Below are 23,862 nucleotides of genomic sequence, written 5' to 3'. Positions count from 1 at the left end.
ATTATTAAAAAGGAAGGAAAACCATGCCCATGTGATCCTAACCAGGGCCCCTGGATGCTGCTGTGGAAGACTTCAGACTGGACTTGAGTACACTGGAGAGTTGAGCAACGCGGAGGGGGGCGGGGGGGCAAATGTGCCTGGGGCCGGGTGGCTGCCAGCTGCGGGGGGAACCCGCCCGGACGGCGGGAAAGCGGGTCTAACACGAGGCTGCAGGCAAAGCCACCACGGTTTGTGCAGCCGCAGGTGAGGCATTTCTGACAGAGCCCCCGCCCTGGGGCAGTCACAGGAGCAGGTGCAGGCAGGCGGGCGCGCGGTGGGGACAAGAGGGCAGGAGAGAAAAGGGGGGAAGCGGGGGCTGCTGGGACTTGTAGTTCGTGTGTGGGTGCGTGCCCTGTGGGAGCTGGCCGCGGACTCCATTTCCCAGCATGCCTCGCTCGCCCCCTGCCGTCACCTTGAATTTATCATCGGAGCCCCGCCCCACCGCGCCAGGGATGGCGTCAACCTGGGACGAGTATTCATGAGCCCGCCCCCTTCGCTCCTCCCTGACGGCTATTGTAAATAGAAGGTTGGGGTTGCTTAATATTCATGAGGCTCCGGGGAGGGGAGGCGGGAAGGCGGCTCCTCTCTCTCTCCCTAATGGCGCTCGCGACAGCTGTGGAGCGCGGCTGAGCCGAACGCGCGGAGACAGCGACCGACGGAATGTTCCCAATTGCTACATAATCCGCCTCTGGAGCGCGGCGCCTCTCTCCGTTCTGTTTCCCCGCCCCCCTCCTCCTCCGGGCTCCGAGCGGCGCTGCCCCGGGGAGGAGGCGGCGGCATCCCCAGCCCCCGGGCAATGGAGCCCGCGCAGCAGCGAGCGAGAGAAGCCCCGGCGGCGGCGCGGAGCAGCAGCGTGGAGCAGCCGGGCAGCTCCCCGGGCGAGAGGACCCCGGGTACGCCGAGCACCGAGAGGAGCGTGGAGCAGCCGGGCGGCGCCGAGGCCGGGCAGCGAGAAGGCAAAGCAGCCGGGGGGCCGCGGAGGAGGCGAGGGGCCGCTGGAGGCTTCACTCCCCACGCTGCGCTGGTGGCCAACGGGACTCAGGCTGCTCCCGGCCGGGGCAGCAGCGCCAACTCCCTGCTGCTGAGGAGGGGGAGGCTGAAGAGGAATCTTTCTGCTGCCGCCGCCGCCGCCTCCTCCTCTTCCCCGGCTGCCCCTGCCTCGCTTGGCACCCGCAGCCTGGACAGGAAAGCGCTGCTGCTGAAGCCGCCCCGGCAGCTGCAGCCGCTGCAGCCTCCGGAGCGGGACTGGGTGCGGCGGGACCTGCAGCGGGGCTGCGTCCATGTCTACGAGCGCCACATGTCCTACCTTCGCCCGGTGCTCTGCACGCTGGAGACCACAGCGGCCGAGGTGGCGGCCCGGCTGCTGCAGCTGGGCCACAGGGGGGGCGCCGGTGTGATCCGGGTGCTGGGTAGGGCGAGCTCGCAGCCCCAGCAGGAGGCGGCAGCATTCCCGGGGGAGACACTCTCCGGTGCCGCGGCTGTAGCAGACCTGGGCAGCCTGACACCGCCCGACCCCCCGCCCGCAAGGCAGCAGCGGCCGGAGCACGATGAGAGGCCGAGAAGCCGCCAGGGGACCCGGCATGAATTGGCCCGGCAACCGCCGGGGGACAACGGGGAGGCGGCCCGACCCGGCCGCCTGGCACTGAGTGGCAGCGCCGGGGAGAGTAGCTGGGCAGATCCCCGGCCGAGTCCCTCGTCCTCCGACTTCAGTCCCCGGGCGCCGCCGCCCGCCGAGCTCTACCTGGCTGGGCCGCCGCTATCCTGCCCCTCCCTCCTGGGCGAGCTGGGGCTGGCGGGCTCCGACACCGAGAGCTTCAGCCTCAGCCCCAGCGCGGAGAGCGTCTCCGATCGCCTGGACCCCTACAGCAGCGGCGGCGGCGGCTCGTCGTCCTCCGAGGAGCTGGAGGTGGATTCTGCTGCGCCAGCGGGGGAGGGGGCAGGTGTGGGGCCGGGCAGGAGCCATCACCGGCCGGGCGATTTCCCCTCGATACACCCCCTTCCGCGAACAGGGCGTGCGGGAGAAGAGCCCCCCGGGGCAGGGGTGGCTGCGGCAGCCCCTGCCGGCTCCAAGGTGTCTCACTTGGGAGGAGAGGCGGGCGCCTCGTCTCCCCTGCCCCCGGCCTTGTACGTGCAGTTCCACGGGGAGATCAGCCGCCGGCTGGAGGCGCACGAGAAACCCCTGCAGATCCAGAACGACTACCTCTCCCAGCTGGGCTTCCGGGACCTGTGGAGGGTGCAGGAGGAGGGCATGGACTCCGAGACCGGCTGCCTCATCCGCTTCTATGCAGGTGAGCAAAGGGGTGTGCCTGTAACAGGGCTGGCTGGGTGCGGGGACAGCTCTGCCTACCAGAAAGACCAACACTAACCTGTGGGGTAACTAGACATCCCCAGTTGAGTACCAGGGGACTTACTTTAAAAACTGCACCTGTGGACTGTCTGTTATAGTGGCACCAGAGACATGCTGGGTTAGCCTGTATTTATTATAGTGTGTTTGTAATTATATAGCCCCCAAAGTGCCAGGTGCTTTACAAAAATATGGTGTCACTCTGCCGTGAAAAGCTTACAATGATGATCTTCCGTCCCATTTATTTGCCGTACCAAATTCCACACCCCAGGAACCCAACCGAAAAACCTGATTAATGTTCCATTATCATTTATGTGGCTAGACTGTCATGAAAACCTATCAGTCAACTTTAGCAAAAGCCTCTGTTATCCAAAACTCACATTATCTGAGCTTATTTAATGTTTCTGATGCTGTTTGGGTCATGAAAGTTGTACTGTAATGTTGAAGAGTTCTTTCCTCCTACTACATGAAATTTAGCATTTAAGGTTAAATCAGAAGTTCTAATATATTGTTATTTCTGTCTTCCACAACTCTTTGTTGGGCTGAAAAGGCAAAAAAAAAAAAAGTATATCTTAAATATTAACTTGCATCATACAAATAGCTTAGCAGTATATTATGCATGGCTTTCAACTGTTTCTTCTTAAAACATGAAGCTGAGGGCAGGGCTGCATAGAGATGTGTAGTAAAGATGGATCTTCAAAATTTAACCACTTTAGGCTTGTAATTGTACAGGTAGCACCAGTAGTTCCTGTGAGTTCATAGAAGTGCATATTGCTGAAAACTAAATTCTGTATTTACATTAAAAAAATTTGTTAAAAGCAACTGCAGATGTTTGAGCAGTTTATACAGAACAGTCCTGTCTGTATTGAAAGAAGAAGACAATAACCACAGAAGTGTATATAGGCAAAGTAACACTTAAAGTAACACTTTAAGAATATATGTATCAAAATCTTGGTCACATAGACTAAATTTTTAATGAAACTTTGCTGTGTGGCTTACCAAGCAGAACTTGGGAAGTCAGTTGCTTTTAATTTTTGCACTGTAAATGTGCACAATTTTGTATTTGTGATATCTGCTTTAAAACATGCGGTGCCAATTGTGTTACTGACTTAATGTAAAATGTCAACCAAATAGTTTGCATTTAATTTCCTTGCCCATCACTTTAAAAATGAGGCGAGAAAAGCACAATTGAACATTCAAATACAGTACCTGCCATGTATTTGAATATGTGGTCACCTGCAATAAGTGAGTTTATTTCAATGTGCATATCTTGTATCTTACAAGTTGGTACACTTAGCCATTTGATAGAAAATGACAACGCAACATGTTGCCACTATTGGACCTGACCATGAAACTTGTTTTCTATTGTGTACTACTTAAAGCGACAGTACTGAGGCAGCAGTTCTTGTGTACTCCACTAAATGCAAAATGAACAGTTTGGAAAAAAGTGTACTAACAGTAATACACTAGATCAACTCCCCTCCCTCTTCAGGTGGTCTGATGCTTAAGAACATAAGAATGGCCCTACTGGGTCAGACCAAAGGTCTATGTAGCCCAGTATCCTGTCTTCCGACAGTGGCCAGTGCCAGGTGACCCAGAGGGAATGAACAGAACAGGTAATCATTAAGTGATCCATCCCCTGATGCTCATTTCCCAGCTTCTGGCAAACAAAGATTAGGGACACCATATCTGCCCATCCTGGCTAATAGCCATCTCCCTTTCATTGATGTACCTATCTTCCATGAATTTATTTAGTTCTTTTTTGAACCCTGTTAAGGTCTTGGCCTTCACAAAATCCTCTGGCAAGGAGTTCCACAGGTTGACTGTGTGTTGTGTGAAGAAATACTTCCTTTTATTTCTTTTAAACCTGCTGCCTATTAATTTCATTTGGTTACCTCCTAGTTCTTATGTTAAGGAAGTGTTGTTTACTACTTCTCATATCTACTTTCTCTACATCAGTCATGATTTTATAGACGTCAATCATCTTTCCCCTTAGCTGTCTCTTTTCCAAGCTGAAAAGTCCCAGTTAATATCTCCTCATATAGAAGCTGTTCCATACCCCTAATAACTTTTGTTGCCCTTTTCTGAACCTTTTCCAATTTCAATATATCTCTTTTTGAGATGGGGTGACCACATTTGCACACAGTATTCAAGATGTGGGTGTATCATGGATTTATATAGCAGCAACATGATATTTTCTCTCCTGTTAGCTATCCCTTTCTTAATTATTCCCAGCATTCTGTTTGTTTTTTTGACTGCCACTGCACATTGAGTGGATGTTTTCAGAGAACTATCCACAATGACTCCAAGATCTTTCTTGAATGGTAACAGCTAATTTAGACCCAATCATTTTATATGTATAGCTGGGATTATGCTTTCCAATGTGCATTACTTTGCATTTATCAGCATTAAATTTCATCTTCCATTTTGTTGTCCAGTCACCCAGTTTTGAGAGATCCTTTTGTAGCTCTTCACAGTCATCTGCCTGGGTCTTAACTATCTGTAGTAATTTTGTATCATCTGCAAATTTTGCCTCCTCACTGTTTACCCCTTTTTCCAGATCATTTATGAATATGTTGAATAGGACTGGTCCCAGAACAGACCCCTGGGGGACACCACCATTTCCCTCTCTCCATTCTGATGCTTCCTTTAGGTTTCTAGCATGCACCATAGCAGTATTTTCACTGCAACTAGAGTATTGCTCAGTGCAGGAGTTGGTTGGGAGGGGATAGATACCTTGGGATCAGAAATTTAAAACTGTTTCAGGTGGTTGTAGACTTAATGTCTTAACTATGCAATAAGGTGTAATTAAGTAGGTCTCTTAAGGAACGTCTTTTTTTCTAAACTCATTACTTCCACTCCCACAGTTAAGTGGTAATACACAAATTTGGTCCCAAATGTGGTAGCAACTGTGTTTGCGCTTCTGTATGCTTCACAAACTGCACATTATTTATATAAAATAAAAGTTAAAAACCATGAGCCTTTTACAGTCTTGCTCACACCCACTTACATATTTTAACGTTAATGCGTGACTATTTTAATTTGAAAAGATCCCTAGAATGCCAAAATTATTTAGGCATGGGATAATCTTTGTGCTTTTATCCACTTGATAGAAAACTTAACAGCTTGTAAAAACTGAATTTCCTGGCTTTAAAACACAACTTAGTAGGATGAGTACATAGTATAGAGTATGTAGTGGATTAAAGCAAACTTAAATTTGAGTTACACAATCTCAAATATTGATTAGCATGCCATTTTTTAGCACTTTCAAACAAAAAAACTTTCACTCAGTTTAGATTCGTATTTCTCAGGATGACCTGTTTTAATAACCAAATTAGGAAACCCCTATAATGAGGTGTCTATTATAGAATGACTACATTAATTGGTAGCCTATGCCATCCAAAACTAGTGATTAAAAATAATGGACAACATGTAATCATACTGATTTCATGTAGCAGTCTTAGAAGTCAATTAAGTAGCCATCTCCCTTTCATACCCTATTTCTCAGGCAAATGAGTGTAACAGTAACCAGTAGTGGTGAACAGACAATAAATGCAAAGAGAAACAAGATGGATGAGGTAATATCTTTTGTTGGACCACCTTCTGTTGGTGAGAGAGACAAGCTTTCAAGCTTACACAGAGCTCTTCAGATCTACTAGGAGAGATTACCTCACTCACCTTGCGTCTCTAATATCCCGAGACCAACACAGCTACAACAATACATACAGTAAATACACAGGACAGAATTAACAAAAAATGGCATAGGGAAGTGTTGAATTATTCCCTATGACCGTCTGGTCCCTTATATTCTAGTGGAGGGCTTCACCTAAGAGGGGTGGAAGGAGCAGATGCCCCTCACATGGGATATTTCTGGTTGTGATAAACAGTGTGGTTACAAATAGTGACTCATAAAGACCCTGGTGGAGGGTCCTGAGGGCTGCTCTGAAACTGTGCACCCCTTGCCCCCTCTGGCCATCATTCTCTTGGGTGGTGCACCAATGGATGGAGGTGTTGGTTGTTATCTATCTTTACAATTTCCTGCAGATGCAGTAGGAATTGGTCTATTCTTTCCCTGGTCACTTTTATCTTTGTTTCCCTGGTATACTAAATTTGTGTGTTACCAGAAACATGCCTATGCAAGGTGAACATGAGTAATAAACTGCATGGTTACTAAATTGAAATTTACAAGGGTAATGTCCAGTAAGGTATTGATATTAGTGTCCAGATCTTAGTGATCCCTCTAACTTTAGAACATGACACAACCTATTATCTTAACAGCCCCCCTCCCTCCCTGGAAAACAAAACTTTGGAAAAAATTGAAGAAAAATATAAGTTTTCTCCCTTTCATAAAAATGTTTAACACTTTAAGTGGAGGAAGATGTTGCAACACTTAAATGTACTTAAAATATAGGATGCTAGTAGAGTGCTACATTTCTCTGTGTGGAATTGCAGCTTTTATTAAAAAAAACAAACAAACAAAAAAACCAAGCAAACAAAACGCCGAAACATGACGCTTGACTTTTTTATGGCAAAGTTCTGTATTCTACGTGTAATTAGTAGGAAGCATGTTTACCTTAGCTCACTTCAAGATGTGGCTTGCATATTTCCAGTATTTCTCCATCGGCCGTGCTCATCTTATTTTTAAGATCATGGAGGTGTTTAACTCTTGTCTTAAGCTCTGTAACATTTAAAGTTACAGTATAACTCTGTTGAAGTGAAACACATCTTTTGGGCCTTAAGGGCCTGATCCTACTCCCATTGATTTCACTGTGAGCAGAATCAGGCCTTAAGTGACTAGTCATGCACAGTAACATTGTGCTTGGTGGGAATCTATTTTTACGACTTTCCTCAAAGTCCAAATATTAAATCTTAATTTAAAAGGATGTGGTTAAATAGCTTTCTGCTGAGGTATTATTTTACTGGATTATGGAACTCAGTAATAATCCATAGTGCAATTATACTCGTGATATTGTAGCTGTGAGACCGATTAGATCAGAGTTACTAAATTATTCCTTAAACTGTAAGTTTGGCTTTGATCCAACATGCTTTTTGAACACCAAGTATAGTGTCTCTTAATGCTCTGTTTACCAAAAAAAAATCTTGTGAAACATTCTCCCAGTGGACTGGACTCCTTAAATTTTCAATGCAGGCAAAATTGTGCTGCTGGTACAAATAATTTTAAAATGAACAGATCATTTTGGACTAATGAATTTGAGCTTTCAGATCAAAAGAAAGCTTAAAAGGGTTTCCTTAATTTATTCATGCTGCATTCTGAATCTGCGCACTGTAAACAATGTGTTCTCTGAAATGATTTCTGAAAACTTGTCTTTTGCGACTGGCATTTTCGGGTGGCTTTTTGGCACTTGCTGAAATGTGGCATTACTTTTGCCCTGAAATTCAGTGTGAGTCATGAGGCTTCCATACTGCTGGTGTCATCAAATACCACTTTTCAGGAAAATTGCCTATAGGCAGAATATTGAGAAATGCCAGTTGTAATAAAGAACTTTCATTTCAGACATGGTTGTTAGATCTTATTTGAGAAATGCTTCTTGCCCATTTGACCTTTCAGAAAGCAGTGTTGAGAAAAAAATGTTCAGCTTTATATCAAACTTTATTTTGAGGTAAAATATGTCAGTCTTCCATTCTTGTCTCAATTTTGGGACAATTAAGTCATCAGTCAACTGGAATGATCTAACTGGATTAAAAATAGTCAGTTATTGAAGCTGGAAATGTTAATGTTACTATGTGGGCAGGAACAGGTTTTAGATACTTAATGTTATGTGACACATGGGCCTTCTAGAGTGTGGCACATGTGGAATTGGCTAGACTTATGTATATTTTAGGAATAGTGTGGAAGTCATGATTCTGAAGTTGTGCCACTTTGTGATAGAGAGAATGAATAATTTAATACAACTGTAGCAAAATACCCCTCTACCTCAATATAACACTGTCCTCAGGAGCCAAAAAATCTTACCGCGTTATAGATGAGACCGCGTTATATTGAACTTGCTTTGATGCACCGGAGTGCGCAGACGCCACGCCCACCCCCCGGGAGCACTGCTTTACCGCGTTATATCCGAATTCCCGTTATATCGGGTCGTATTATATTGAGGTAGAGGTGTATTTGCACCTTTTTTCTTCAGGGACTACTAGTGGTCTTAAATTGAGTTAACCAAACACAGTGCATAAGCATAAAACTAGAAATGTACTATTAAGGTCTTGCTTTGTTGTTTTTGCATCGCTGTTTTTGTTTTTAACTCCATTACTTTATTTAATGTAATACACCCCACTTTCCCCAAAGACGTCATTGAGAAGGTGAGCTCTTTGGTGTGTTAACTGAAACATAACTGTACAACCAAGCACTTTAAAGAAAACAGTTTTTAGCTTGAAGCTTCCTACTTATTTTCTTTTCTTTTTCCTTCCTGTTTGATGTAAATTGTATGTACACTGATCACTTGCATAAGAATGGTCACAGTGCATCAGACCAATGATCCAGATGCATCTGACAGTTGGATATATCTTTTTATTGAGGTGCAGTGACCAGAACTGCATGCAGTATTCAGGGTGTGGGCGTACCATGGATTTATATAGAGGCATTATGATATTTTCTTTTTCTTTATCTATCCCTTTCGTAATGGTTCCTAACACTTAAGTGTTTTTTTGGGAATGGGAGGGAGATGGGGGATGGATGGGACTGCCACAGCATATTGGGTGATGTTTTCAGAGAACTTTCCGCAATGACTCCAAGATCTTCCTTGGGAGGTGAAAGCTAATTTAGATCCTGTCATTATTGTATGTATAATTGGGATTATGTTTTTGGATGTGCATTACTTTGCACTTAGCAGCATTGAATTTCATCTGCCATTTTCTTGCTCAAGTCACCCAGTTTTGTGAGATCCCTTTCGCAGCCAGCTTTGGACTTACAAAATTATTCAAGATAGTTATCACTTGCAAATTTTGCCACCTCACTGTTTATCCCTTTTCCAGGTCATTTATGAATATGTTGAACAGAACAGGTTCCAGTAGAGATCTGTAGAGGGGTCTGGGATCCTGCTATTTACCTCTCCCCACTATGAACACTGGACACTTATTCCTACTTTTTTCCAACTGTCTTTTTAACTAGTTACTGATCCATGAGAAGACCTTTCTGCTTATCCCATGACTACTTACTTAGCTCAAGAGCCTTCTATGTTGGACCTTGTCAAGGGTTTTTTTTGAAAGTCCAGATACACTGACTGGATCACCCTTGTCCACATGGTGGTTGATTCCCTCAGAGAATTCTACTAGATTGGCAAGGCATGATTTCCATTTACAAAAGCTCCAACATATTATGTTGATCTGTGTCTGATAATTTTGTTCTTTACCTAGTTTCAACTAGTTTGCCTGATATTGACATTAGGCTTACTGGCCTGTAATTGCCAGGATGGTCTCTGGAGCTCTTTAAAAAAAAAAAACAAAAAACAGGTGTTGCATTAGCCACCCGCCAATCACCGTGTACAAAAGCTGATTTAAGTGATAAGTTCCATACTGCAGTTAGTAGTTTGCAATTTCATATTTGAATTCCTTCAGAATTCTTGGGTCAATACCATCTGGTCCTGGTGACTTCTTATTGTTTAATTTGAATTTTTCTTCCAAAACCACCTCTGACACCTCAATCTGGGACAGTTGCTCAGATCTGTCACCTAAAAAGAATGACTCTGGTGTGGGGATTTCCTCTACATCCTCTGCAGTGAGGACTGATTCAAAGACTTCGTTTAGCTTCTCTGCAACAGCCATATCTTCCTTGAGTGCTGCATTAGCACCTTGATCATCAATTACCCCACTGATTGTTTGTTTGACAGGCTTTCTGCTTCTGATGTACTTATTTTTATTTTTTTTTCTCCCTTAGTTTTTATGTCCTTAGCTAGTTGCTCTCCATATTTGTTCTTGGTTTCCCTTCTTAAATTGTGGCAAGCTGAATAAAAATATATGCCCCTTTCTGTTTCCCTCACTAGGATTTGACTTCCCATTTTTAAATGCCTTTTTGCGTCTGTTTTTTTTATTCTTTAACTGTGGTGGCTTTTTTTTGGTGTTCTTACTTCATTTATGTATTTAGGATATACATTTAGTTTGAGCCTCCATTATGGTGTTTTAAAATAATCTCTGTGCAGTTTGCAGGCATTTCACCCTTGTGAGTAAGGGACACATTTCTGTATCATGCAGTAGGAGAAAAAATTGGTAAATACTCACACCTCAGACCAGACCTTATTAATCTTGTTTGAATCTGAAACATTTAACCTTGGTATGTTAAGGTGACTAAATGTCCACCTCTGAAGTTACATTTGTTTCCTTGTCAGCAAGTTAAAACGATTGAATCACTGTTAGTTTGCAGTAGTTCAGTTGATGTGAAGACTCAGGGCTTGGCTACACTGGAGAGTTGCAGCGCTGGTGGTGGCTTTACAGCGCTGCAACTCACTCACCATCCACTCTTGCAAGGCACATACAGCGCTGTATCTCCCTGGCTACAGCGCTGGCTGTACTCCACCTCGGCCTGGGGAATAACGACTGCAGCGCTGGTGATGCAGCGCTGCTCCGCCAGTGTGGCCACCAAAAGCGCTGTTGTTGGCCTCCAGAGATATTCGGAGGTATCCCAGAATGCCTGTTCAGCCACTCTGCTCATCAGTTCAAACTCTACTGCCCTGGCCTCAGGTGACCCGCCTTTTAAATGCCCCGGGAATTTTAAAAATCCCCTTCCTGTTTGCTCAGCTAGGTGTGGAGTGCAATCAGTGAATCTTTCCAGGTGACTATGCCTCCATGCACCAAACGAGCCCCAGCATGGAGCAGTGGCGAGTTGCTGGACCTCATCAGTGTTTGGGGAGAGGAAGCTGTGCAGTCCCAGCTGCGCTCCAGCCGTAGGAATTACGATACCTATGGGCAGATATCAGATAGAAAGGGGCCATGATCGGGACGCGCTGCAGTGCAGGGTGAAAGTGAAGGAGCTGCGGAGTGCCTATTGCAAAGCCCGCGAGGGAAACAGCCGCTCCGGCGCTGCCCCCACGACCTGCCGTTTTTACAAAGAGCTGGACGTGATACTTGGGGGTGACCCCACCGCCAATCCGAGGACCATGATGGACACTTCAGAGCGGGGGGGTGGAGGAAACCGAGAGTGAGAGTAATGGGGTGGGGGGAGACACCCTGGAGGCATGCAGCCAGGAGCTCTTCTCAAGCCAGGAGGAAGGTAGCCAGTTGCAGCAGCTGGTACTTGGTGGAGGACAAACAGAGGAGTGGGTTCCCGGTAAGCAGCTTTTATTTTCAGGATGGAAATTTTTCAGGAGAGGAGGGAGGGTTCTGGATGCATGCATGCCTAGATGTGGAATAGCGCATTGATGTGGTCTATCAGGACATGGTAATCGGCCTCGGTAATCTCTTCAAAAGTTTCAGCCTGAGCATGGGCAATGCGCTTGCGCAAGTTTATTGAGAGAGCCACCGTGGTCCTTGTCTCAGTCAGGCTAACGCGTCCACGCAGCTGTGCTGCGAGGGGTGGGGGGACCATTGCTGCACACAGGCAAGCTGCATAGGGGCCAGGGTGGAATCCGCATTGCTGTAGAAGACCCTCCCGCTCTTCCCAGGTGACCTGCAGCAGCGAGATATCTTCCAGGATCAACTCCTGTGGAAAATGTTGGGAGAGTGTTCAGTGTAGGTGCCCCCTGCAGCTGTTTGCTTCAGGGCTGTACTGTCCTCGGGGTTTCTGTGCGTTGGGGAAAGTAATCAGTCCCCCTTACTCACTATTTCAGGGCTCCTGTGGTTTATGTGCACTCTTTGGTCTGGGAAAATTATGCTATTGTGAAGACTGTAAACTCCTTCACTGTGTGGGATTAACTGTCTAATATAAACAATGCTGCCTCTGTTAGGTGTTTCCTTTTTTGCCTTTTCACAAGCAACCTTGAGATCTTGGCTGCCCATGTTATCAACAGCTCAAAGACTCCAAAACCTCCGGAAGAAGCCGCAAAGAAGACCTGCTGCAAGCAGTTATGGATCACTCTGTCACAGAAAATCAAAAACTGCAGGACTGGAGGGAAAGGGAAAGCAGGATCTGCCAGAAAAACGCAGCAGCCAGGAAGAAAAGCACAAAGCAGCTGATAAGCATCCTGGCATGCCAAGCGGACGCTATCCAGGCGCTCGTAGCCATGCAGGCAGAGCACTACCGCGCCCCCCCCTTCTCCCAAAGCTCTTTCCCTTGTGCCCCTTTCCCCAGCATCCAGGTTCTTACCACCATCAGCTGCCTCCAACACCTGTACGTTCACCAACCAGCCCTGAGAACTACGACCCTTACCCTCTGCACTCAACCCCCATCACCATGCAGTATAGCCATCCTGAAGTGCAGCAGTCATTGCACAGCACTCCAGACAGGACATATTCAAACCTGAGACTGTACAGTTCCCCAACCCACCCCCTTGCCCTTTTAGGTTCCCAAAATGTTGTGTGTCAAAGTTATTTTCTTTTCAATAAATGCATTCTTGGCTTTGAAAACGGTCTTCATTATTGCAGAAAGTCAAAGATACCTTAGCCCAGGAAAGAAACAGGCACTGCAAATCAGCTTAGGAAACGCAGATTCCTACTAACATTGTAACCACTGCACTTCACTCCCGTGCAAGGCATCAAACATTACTGTTGGTTTTCAGCCTCAAATTCCTACCTCAAGGCATCCCTAATCCTTGCAGCCCTGTGCTGGGCCTCTCTAGTAGCCCTGCTCTCTGGCTGTGCAAATTCAGCCTCCAGGCGTTGAACCTCAGGGGTCCATGCCTGACTGAATCTTTCACCCTTCCCTTCACAAATAATATGGAGGGTACAGCACGCGGATATAACCGCGGGGATGCTGCTTTCCCCCAAGTCTAGCTTCCCATACAGAGATCGCCAGCGCCCCTTTAAATTGCCAAAAGCACACTCCAGTCTTTTGGCACTGGCTCAGCCTGTAGTTGAACCGGTCCTTGCTACTGTCAAGCTTCCCTGTATATGGTTTCATGAGCCAAGGCATTAACGGGTAAGCGGGATCTCCAAGGATCACTATGGGCATTTCGATGTCCCCTACTGTGATCTTCCGGTCTGGGGAAAAAAGTCCCTGCCTGCAGCTTCCTGAACAGGCCAGTGTTCCGAAAGATGCGTGCATCATGCACCTTTCCAGGCCAGCCTGTGTTAATGTCAATGAAACGCCCACGGTGATCCACAAGCGCCTGGAGAACCATAGAGAATAGGAGCTCAAAAGCGGCGTTCCATGGTGCTGAGTATTTCCGTGAATGCCAGAAGCAATTTAGTGTCATACGCATCAGGCGACTCGCTATCATTGTCGGACTCCTCATCACTTTGGATCTTAAGGAATAGCTCAATTGCCAAATGTGATGTGCTGGCGAGACACAGCTTGGGCTCCATTTCCCACAGAAATCGTGCTGCACAGGAACCGTTGAGAGAGTCAAGATGGCGCCAAACGTGGATGGAAAAACAGGGATTGCTGGGATGTGAAGCGATGCATCACCGGGCATTGGGACAGGAAGCAGAATGACCCGCACCCTCTGCCCCCTTCCCACAACCCACGGCTCCAAAATGGGACGAGGTGCTCTGTGGGATAGCTGCCCATAATGCACCACTCCCAACACTGCTGCAAATGTGGCCACACTGCAGCGCTTTCCCTACACAGCTCTACGAAGACAGCTGTAACTCCCAGCGCTGCACACCTGCAAGTGTAGCCAAACCCTCAGTTGGTGTTATGAAGCCGGGGGCTACAGTATGTGCAGGCCTTTCAAATAGTGGAGGAGGAGCCACACTGATAACATTGGAATGCTGTTGTAGCTTGAGTTGATATGCAACAGCTGCAAGTCCCATGGTGTTTACAGCTCTCTCACAAATCCTGGTGCACACTTGGCTAACTTCCATTATTTATAAGTACATATGAAGAAGTTAAAATTTAAATATCTCATTATTAAGTAAATTTTAAATACTGCTATATTCTGTAAATATTTAGTATTTAGAATGTTTTAAGTGCTGAATTTCACTACTGATGCAGTATAGAACATGGTATTCTTTTTCTTCATATTTCTTCAATTTTCTTACGTTGTAAATATCTGATATTCTGACTCGCCCTTTTCCAAATCCCCAAAAGTTCTCACTTTTGGAGTTCTGTGGATAAACCCCCTCTTGATGATGGTATCATTGATAAAAACCCTCTGTGCAATTAAACATCCATCTGTTCCATTAAAACATTAGAAGTCCCATGCATCTGTCATAGGAGAACATGGCCTCATAAAGGCAATATCAGTGGGGCAAAAGGAAACTAAAGCCCTTATACAAAACAATATTAGCAACTGGCTTTTACTGACTGAGAAGTATTTACTGCTTTATTGGTCTAATGAGACAATGTAAAGGAAGTTTCTTTTTTTAAAGACGTAATTATATAATACAGCTGTAGTGAATGCTTCTATGGAGTTGTCTTAAAATTTATTTCTGGAAAATGTACACAAAGTGCACTTTTTCACTGTTCTCTACTTTATCATAACAAATACTTTTGGGTTTCGAACACCTACAAGAAAGCTTCCCATTTGTATTAAATTGTTTAATTTTGAAGTATAGTTTCACCTCTGATTACTTTCAAATCAAGTCCTCATTTTTGCCCTTCCCTTTGATTTTTAAAAGACAGACAATTTGAAGAAATTGATTGACAAGATATTTTTATTGCTTAAGTGAGAATTTTAAAAATCCAGTTACTAGTGCCTGTGCTGACCGTTTCTCTTTCCTTTTTCTTTGGACTGTGAAAATCAATGGAAAAAAGTTTTTTGTTTTATAGTTCATTATACTTTTGTAGATTGAGTTTTTATTGGTTGGTTGTCTGGCTCATTTGTTCTTGTATGTTTTTAATTTAAAAAAAATGTAACTTCTAGGCCAAAAATGCACATTGTGCACCTGTGTCTAAACAACTCTTACAAAACTTCTTTGGTGTTGAATTGGGAGCTGGATGCTCTGTGCCATTGGAGTCCATGGCAAAAGCTTCTTTGGTTAAAATGGGAACAGATTTTGGCACTTGGGGCCTATTCCAATTCCTGTCGGAATTGAATCAACCCTTTAATGAGCAGGTTGATTTTTGGATGGCTTACCTGGCAGCCATTTAAGAGAGAACCCAGGAAGCTGAAACTGTGCTGCTAATTGTATGAGAGAAATGGGACCCACTTCCACCACCCAATTGACTATTAATATTTCATTTTAAAAAAAATCACTCTCCAAAATGAATGTATTTGAACTCTTTACATAGTTTTTGGCCTTCAGAAACTTTGGGGCAATCAGTTTATTCCAATGGTTGTTGCAGTATTAACATCTCATGGAAGGTAGTCTGTTGCTTGTTCAGTTTGAAATTCTTTTTTTAGAGCTTTATGCTCTTGGGCTTCAAATACATTGTGTAATATGGGACTTGCCCTCCAAAAATAAATCCAAGTAAAAACCCAATGTGTTCCCCCTCCCCCGCCCCCAACCAGTGTGGCTAGGATTAAACCCACATGGACTACTGTACTTAACCATTCAAGTTTAAGGTGTTATGGTATCTAAACCACAGTTTCAGTTTTTATTTGGTGGCATGATGTTAAAGTTAAATATATTTTTACCACAAAGCATGTTACAAATATAAATTACATTACACATGTATACAAGGAACAGCATCAATTGCTTCTGGAATGTGACAGCGGCCTTAACTGCACAAAGCAACATTTGTGGGCTGGAAATGAATAACAATATTGTGTCCAGTTGATATTCTAGGGGGAATTTAGGTAGGTAGAATAACTACCCAAATGTCACTTGCTATAGTGCCCATGCTAACAGGGGCGGCTCTATAAATTATGGCGCCCCAAGCAGGGTGGCGCGCTGCGCCGCCCTTCCCCTGTCCCATGGCCGGGGCAGAAGTGTCTGCGGCGGGTGCGCTGGTTCGCAGCTCCGGTGGAGCATCCGCAGGCATGCCTGCGGGAGCTCCGTCCGAGCCGCGGGACCAGCGCGCCCGCCGCAGTCATGCCTGCGGCAGGTCCACTCGTCCCGGGCTCCGGTGGACCTCCCGCAGGCATGACTGCAGAAGGTCCGCCGGAGCCAAATGCCGCCCTGCCCCGACAATGCCGCCCCACGCGCCTGCTTGGCGCGCTGGGGTCTGGAGCCGGCCCTGCATGCTAACACACCTATTTTGAAAAATAACAACTGTGATCCCATATTGAGTCTTAGATGTAAGATAGTACCTGTAAAGGCGCCCTGTGCCCCTTCCTCAACAATGCCATGCATGGTCATTGACTCAAAACCACTGAATTGTCAGTGCCACTTTTGCCACAATCTGGATTTTATTTGAAGATCTCCTGTTCAAGTGCTAACTAGACCTTACCCTGTTCAGCTTAGATGTTGTGTCTTCACAACTGTAAGTGGCATGGCTGCAGATGATATAAATTCTGGAAGGATGTGAATGAAGTAAACTGTCTTACTCTCCCTCTATTTTTCAAAATATTCCTATTTAATATAATTAATATTCAATAATTTGCATTTAAAAAGAAACAAATCTGTCTCTAAAATCAACATCTGTTTTAGCCTTTAAATAAAAATTGCCTGAGGGTGGGGAATTGTTGAATTTTACCCCACAGCATGCCTGTAGGTTTTCTATTGGTAGGAAACTAGACTTTCTCCCAACTGGCTTTTGTGGCCATGGGTTGATTGCTGAAACTATTCATTCCCAAATGAGCCAAGCATTTCTTAGTGTGACAGTTGATGGTTTTTTTATGCAGTCAATAAAACTTTCAAATGAATATTAAGAAGTAGAATTCTTTTTAATTATATCTAGGCTTGGTTTTTAGGGTAAAAACGAAAGAGTGAAAATAGTATGGTATATACATGTACCCTTGTCTTTTTAGACGGACAAAATGTGTGACTTTATGTATGAAATACACCTCTGGCTTAAGTGTGTAACTCAATTGAGGAGTTGTCAAAGGTAAATTTGGTCCTGTAACTTGTATTCCCTTGATGAGACACTGAATGACTAATAGCCCGAAGTCAGTGAGTGTATGTCAGTTGATTCCCATGGCCTTCGGATCAGATCTATGGTCAGGGTTGACAATTTTCTGGGGAAAAACTAGTTTAGGACATGGTGATGGGAAATACCAGCTTAAACCCAGTTTACACTGGGAAACTGGGAAAAAATAATTGCATTGGTGTCCAGCAAATTCAGCAAGCGCATAATGAATCTTTTCAAACTTTGGGTACGTCCATTTAGAACTGAGAAACAGGCTCTGCCTATCCCAATGGTCCCCAAACTTTTTAACTTTATACCTTGCACCCTCCCGCCCCTGAACTGGGGCTGGCAGTGGGGCTGCAGCTCTTGGAGGAAGGACATGGACAGGGGTAAGGGGGCCGAGGCTGGGGGTGATGCCGGGAGTGGAGCTAGGTGGTGCTCCCTCCTCACCCTCTCCTTATGGGGGTGTGCCCTACAGTTCGGGGAGTTCTGGTCTATCCACTACATCAGAGTTGGTCTTCTGCTACAGAACATTGCATGACCACGTGGACCTGGACTCTGCATGCTTCTGACTGCTCAGTGCTTCAAGCCTACAATTCCTGAATTATTGTTGTTTTCATATAATTGGATGTTTTGGCTTTTGTAATAGTGAGAACTGAAATGAGTCATGACATGTATAACTTCCTTGAGGAAAATATCAAACCAAAATGTATCCAGACATTCCAAGGCTCAGCATTATTACAGATTAGAATTATGCCCACTGCAGTTTATTTGTGTAACCCTAAATCTATGAATCTACTGCCTTATGTAACTGCAGTTTGGGTATGTAACTAAAACTAAGTGTAATAGGGTGTGCGCGTTAACAACACAATTTTTAAACTAGAAAATGCCTTAAACTGGGGCTAATTTAGTCTTTCCTGGGGCAGTAAAAACCATGATTTTACTTAGTATTTACTTGAGGTGTTTTTTACTATGCCATCCCTGCCCATAGTTCTCAAAACCAAAAAAATAAAATAAAATAATCCCACCCCCACAGCCACCTTCCCACTACAGTTTCACAAAATGCTCATTTACTTAGCTGCCCTTCCTAGAGTTGTAGGGTCAAAATATGTCTTTAAAAGATATTCCCAAAATAAATACATTTTAAGACACCAGACGCTAATAACAGATTTATTTCCTGTAACACAAGTATTGTTTTAAAAACTTCCTTGAGCATAAAAAACCTTTTTCCACTGAGTAAGAGTGGAATGGAATAGAATTGTTGCAGGATAATAATTTGTATTTCATCAGAGATCTGAGAGATCTGTGCTGTAACAGCACAAAGTTTTTTTTTTTTGAGTCAGATTATTCTTTGCCTATAAACAAACAGAGGCATCCTGCTTTCCGCAGTCCGTCCATGCACAACTCACGTTATTGAGGAGTTAGATATTTTCTCCTCCCTCTGCATGTGCACCATGTGTCTGGTGGACCAGTAGAATAGGGTCAGTCCTCAAATAAAGATATTAAGAGGTAAAGATGACCTCTTCTTGTAGTCAGCTGTAGCTGTATTAGGCTCTCTGTGAATGGGGGCAGGGAATGAGGGTCATGTCCTCGCCCCCAATCCCCATTCTGTTTCCACGCTTACATTTAATTGAATAAATTTACCTCCTTTAACCCACTCCTCTCTCTGCAAGCATTCAAATGGTTGTGCCAACTTTATTTTAAAATGATTGGATGGATCCCATGAGGTGCTGAGTAGATGTCTGCAGCTCTTTTCAGGATCAGACCCTAAAGTGTTTGATATTTTATGCAAATTAGCATCTAACATAATTGATGCTTTTAAAAGCATTGATGCTTTTATATTATGTAATCTGAACGCAGGCTGGTTTTATCTGTTTATATCCCACGTAGGAATCTGCTTCTGACCCAAAGGGAATGAGAGAGTAAGCAAGACCTATAACTAAAATAAATGGGGGCCCATTCTCTTTCTAATGGGTGTTCTAGCTAAAGGAGAACTGTTGAAAATGCATTGGAAAAAGGCAGCACTAGAACAAAATTTGTAATTCTAATCTCTACAACTCAGTTAATCAAAACAATACCAACCCTGCTTCCTTATTTTAGTGAGGGAAAAGCTACACGTTTGTACTTAAGTTGTTTAAACAGCTTCTTGATATTCAGTTGAGCACATCTTTTTTCCTTTAAGATAAATAAAGTAGAAAAATTGAAACCTCTTATGAATTATGACTTGATTTTTATGTGGACCACAGAGTCTAACTTGAAATTTAATGAGAACCTCATATAGTTTTAATATTTGAAGGTTAATTAGGTCAGTGAGGCAGTCTCCTAACTAGAAATTTATATAGTGATATTGCTTCTTTGACAAGTAAACACTTCTTTTGGTCTTTCCTACCCTGACCCCTACATAAACTCTCATAAAGCAAATTCTAATCAGATAGAAAAGAGGGAGCAATATGTTTACAGTATTACGGTTGTGATTCAAAACCCTGAAAATGTGAATTAAAAGTGATTTTTTAACTTTTGCGCAGTTTACCTGTTAGCAGCGTGATTGGTCATTGCAGAGCTGGCTACTTATTGTTGTAGGATGCATAGTGACTATGTTGGCTCAAGTAGCCTTGTCCATGATACTCTCTGCTGTATATTACTCAGTGCAATAAGAGGTCCGGCAATGTGCAGTACAATCAAAATCCCGATTCATCGGTCATAGCCTTCTGTGATAAGTAAAGACTTGAATCTTGTTTAATTTGTGAAACTGGATTATATCGAGTGTGGCTTCCATGTTTTTGTGTTCTGTACTGGCTGAGGGCTGATATGATACTGAAGCTGACTTTCTGGATCAGGCCCCTCCTCTTGCTGCCGAAGCCTGGGGTGGCTCACATCTGTAATACATCAAGGAGATGTAGCCCCAGTATGTAATGCTCTATTATAATCTGAGCCATTTCAGATTAAAGGTGAAGGTGCCTGCAATCTGGGCTCTTGGCAAGATGCCACTGTTGCTTTTAGCTGGTGGAACAACTTGGCTACCCCTGCCTTATAAGCATATATATTTCAAGTGTTTTTTTTGTTGTTTTAAAATTTTCCATAGTAGTAATGATGGATCAGTTGCAGGCTTCCTCATCTCACAACTTTGCTAAACTTGCTAGTAAGGTGTTTGTCCTCCATGAAGCCTTTGGGAGTTAAATATCAGAGCTTGGAGCATGTACCTTGGGTTTTTCCTCTTTTAAGCATGCTTACTGATATGCTTAGGCCTTTTGTTCTGCAAGGTGATATGCATAACAGCAGCCCTAAATTGTAATCTGACAGGGAGGATTTGTTCTAAAAGAATTATCAGATGCAGGGAGTCTTCAGTTGAAGGCCAGAATCCTGAACAGTTGGCAGTGAAGACGGCATCTGTGAGGTTTGTCTACATAGACGCGCTAGCTTGGCATATCTATGTCTGTAAAATGCGGAGGCTCAAACCATGATTTAAAGCACACAGCTGAAAAAGAGCAAAGTTTAGAATATTGACAAAGCATCGCACTTGGTGTCTGAGAGAAGTGTACGAAAGCAGTTGCAAATTCAAACTTTTTGTGGTACACATTTGTGTTTACTTTACTAGTAGTTGCTCATTCAAATTTAAAGCCCTAAAACTCTCCAAAAATACTTGATCTTAAAAACATCTTGTAAAGTAGATATGAAAGAAATAGATATGAGGCTGGTGTTGCCACAGCAGGGGAGTTAATGATGTCTGGATTGGCAGCGGAAATATTTCCATGTTCTTAATGTGTTTTAAGATTGAATTTAAATTTGAGTGTCCTGGTTCTTAATAATCTGATATAATACTACAGTCTCAACCTTCACTGCCGTTTAACGAAGGTTTTTTTTTCTTGCTAACGTGTGTGAATAACTTCTGTTAATGTGGAGGATTTTCTTTGCTGTGAATCGATATCTAACATTGCAGGTTTGGACTATTATCTGGTGGCTAGACAGCTGCCTTTTGGTTTGGTGTCGGTAGTGAGGTGTAGAGGACAAGACTGTAAAGCTTAGGCCTGGTCTACGCTACACAGGCCAACATAAGGCAGCTTACATCGACCAAATTATGCAGTGTACGCACTACAGCCTCATCCCGCCGATGTAAGTGCTCCACAGGGTGGATAAAAATCAATGTTTTTTTATCTGATTTTTTTGATGAAATGCTTTTTGAGGAAAAAACCGATCTAAAAATCATTTTAATTAAGATACATTATAGCTCAGATATCACATCATGGAATAGGGATTATAAATTCTAATTCTATAGTATGAGACAATATATTCATGTAATGTTTATGAAAAGCTTTGTAAATGAGTTCCAATTGTTCATGGATTAGGGACCCAATTTTAGGGGGTTCCACAGGCTTCTGTATACACTATTTCGGTTAATCTTTCTATCTACCCAATGGCACTCAGTGCTCAGTCTAGAAGATAGCATCAGAGATGCTTAGATTTGCAGTTCTCAAACTGTGGATTTGTGTCTCCAGAGGTAACATGCTTGTTAACAGCAAAAATGTTTTAAAATAAATATATAGAGGTGAGAAATAACAGACCTCAATTCTATTGTCCTTCTGTAAATTTGTGTACACAGAATCAGTCCCTTATCTCTCTCTAAAAGTGCAAAGTTTCAAAGAGTTCAATGAATAGAAGATTGTTGGGGGGCGGATCTGGACAAGGAGAAGAAGTCTGGAGATAAATGTGAGAAGTGAGGGACATATGCTTGTTTTATCAAAATATTATGTTTGCTGTTGAAGAAAAAAATCCAGAACATTTAACGTGTTTTAGTTAAATAAAACAATTTAAATGTCTGTCTGGTGGTGATCTCCTAGAAAATCAAGGAAATCCTTCAAATATTAATGATTAACTTGTTGAATTGGAGATAGTTTACCTCCTAATGACTTCATAAATATCTGCGTCATAAATGAAATAACCAAACAAGCATTCATTTTCTGATATAGCTGTAAAACTAATCTGAAAAGTTTTCAAAATAAATCAGTTAAAAAATGTATAGTGTGTACCTTCTAAAAATGAAACTATTTGAGTTGTGAAGAATATGTGTTAAGGTTATAACAACCAACAAGAATGCACTTTTATGTAGAAAACCATGATTAAATAGTCTTCCTGACTAGTGATGTGATTTAAATCAAGTCCACCTTGGTACTCCACTACACTGACATAACTCCACTTCCACGAGAAGCTTAGGGCTTATGTCAGTGTAGTTAGGGCGACACAGGCCTTGTCTACACTGCAGAGGAAATTCCATTTAACCTGCACAATTTGAGTTACACAAATAGCAAAACTCAAAATGATGTAGCTTAGATCTACTTAGTGTGGGGTCCACACTACACGATGTTGACGGTCAGCGCTCTCCCATTGACTCCCCCTACTCTCCTCGATCTGGTGGAGTACAGGAGTTGATGGGAGAGCGAACTGCGGTCGATTTAGCGGGTCTTTGCTAGATTGATTAGCACTCGTAGATTCCCCGGTAAGTGTAGACGAGCCCAGGGGTCTGTAGAAAATGCTTTACTTGCATCAGCTGTTGGCTGTCTTGTCAATTTCACAGCAGGAGCTGTGGGCAGCTAGAGCTCAGCTGCCCCCACTTCACTTGGAGAGCTGAACGGCTCCTGGTGGGAAGTTGTGGTGAGAAGCCTGGATGACTTCTGGCTCCCCTCAGGGAATGTTGTCTGTCTTGTCAATTTCATGGCTCTCTGCTGGAGCTGTAAAATTAACAAGGCTACCTGGCTCCTGGTGGGGGAAGAGGGGTGCCAAGAAGCTGGGGCGGCTGGACTCTGCTCCCCAGAGGCGATAAGCCCTGGGTGGCTTCCTCCTGGTGGGGAATAAGGAGGCAAGAAGCCCCGGGCAGCTTCCCCACCGCTCCTGGCAAGGAACTGGGAGGCGAGAAGCCCTGAGACTGGACTCTCAGCTCCCCACGCTGCTCCTCTTAGATTGGTGGGAGCACTTCTTGTGAAGACGTGCACCACTGACCCAAGGAGGGTAGAGTGGATATGCACCACCTCAGTAATTGCCGAGGTGGCTGTAAGTCGACCTAATATAGATTGACTTTAAGTTTCTAGTGTAGACATACCCATAGTTTCTAACCTGGAGCTGTTTCTCTGATTCATGAGGAGTGGTGCTGTGGAGTTGTCATGTCAATATGACTTCAGTCTAGTCAGTCACTGCAACTGAAAGCTTGTTGTGTGTGGTTTTTTTTTCTTCCACTGATAACTGAATATTCAGAATTTGTATGCAGTTCATGGAAAAAATTCAGTTCACTATGAGAGAAGTGTGAATACGTTAGCACCAAAAATCAGTAGAAATTTCTATAGCTTGGAGAGAAATTGTTTCCTTCAGGTACATGCAATTTCCATTCTATGGAGGTCTGACACACACCTCCTTTATGTAATCTAAAGTGTTAGTCTTGCAGATTTTGGAAATATTTCTTTCAAACCCTGTACACGGACTTCAAAGTTTGCAACAG

At 44.0% G+C, this 23,862-nt stretch overlaps 1 protein-coding gene across 1 annotated transcript in view; it reads left to right on the top strand.

Moving 5' to 3' along the window:
• The first annotated feature begins 629 nt into the window (after positions 1–629).
• PHLPP1 (PH domain and leucine rich repeat protein phosphatase 1) overlaps positions 630–23,862 on the top strand; it is a 225,997-nt gene continuing 202,764 nt past the window's right edge. Inside the window, exon 1 of the mRNA XM_045005499.1 lies at positions 630–2,327. Coding sequence (XP_044861434.1) covers positions 836–2,327 — 1,492 coding nt within the window. The 5' untranslated portion in view covers positions 630–835. The remainder of the gene's footprint in view (positions 2,328–23,862) is intronic.

The sequence above is a fragment of the Mauremys mutica genome, chromosome 2, assembly GCF_020497125.1.
Source record: "Mauremys mutica isolate MM-2020 ecotype Southern chromosome 2, ASM2049712v1, whole genome shotgun sequence".
NCBI lineage: Eukaryota > Metazoa > Chordata > Testudines > Geoemydidae > Mauremys > Mauremys mutica.
This window is presented reverse-complemented; position numbering and strand designations above follow the sequence as displayed.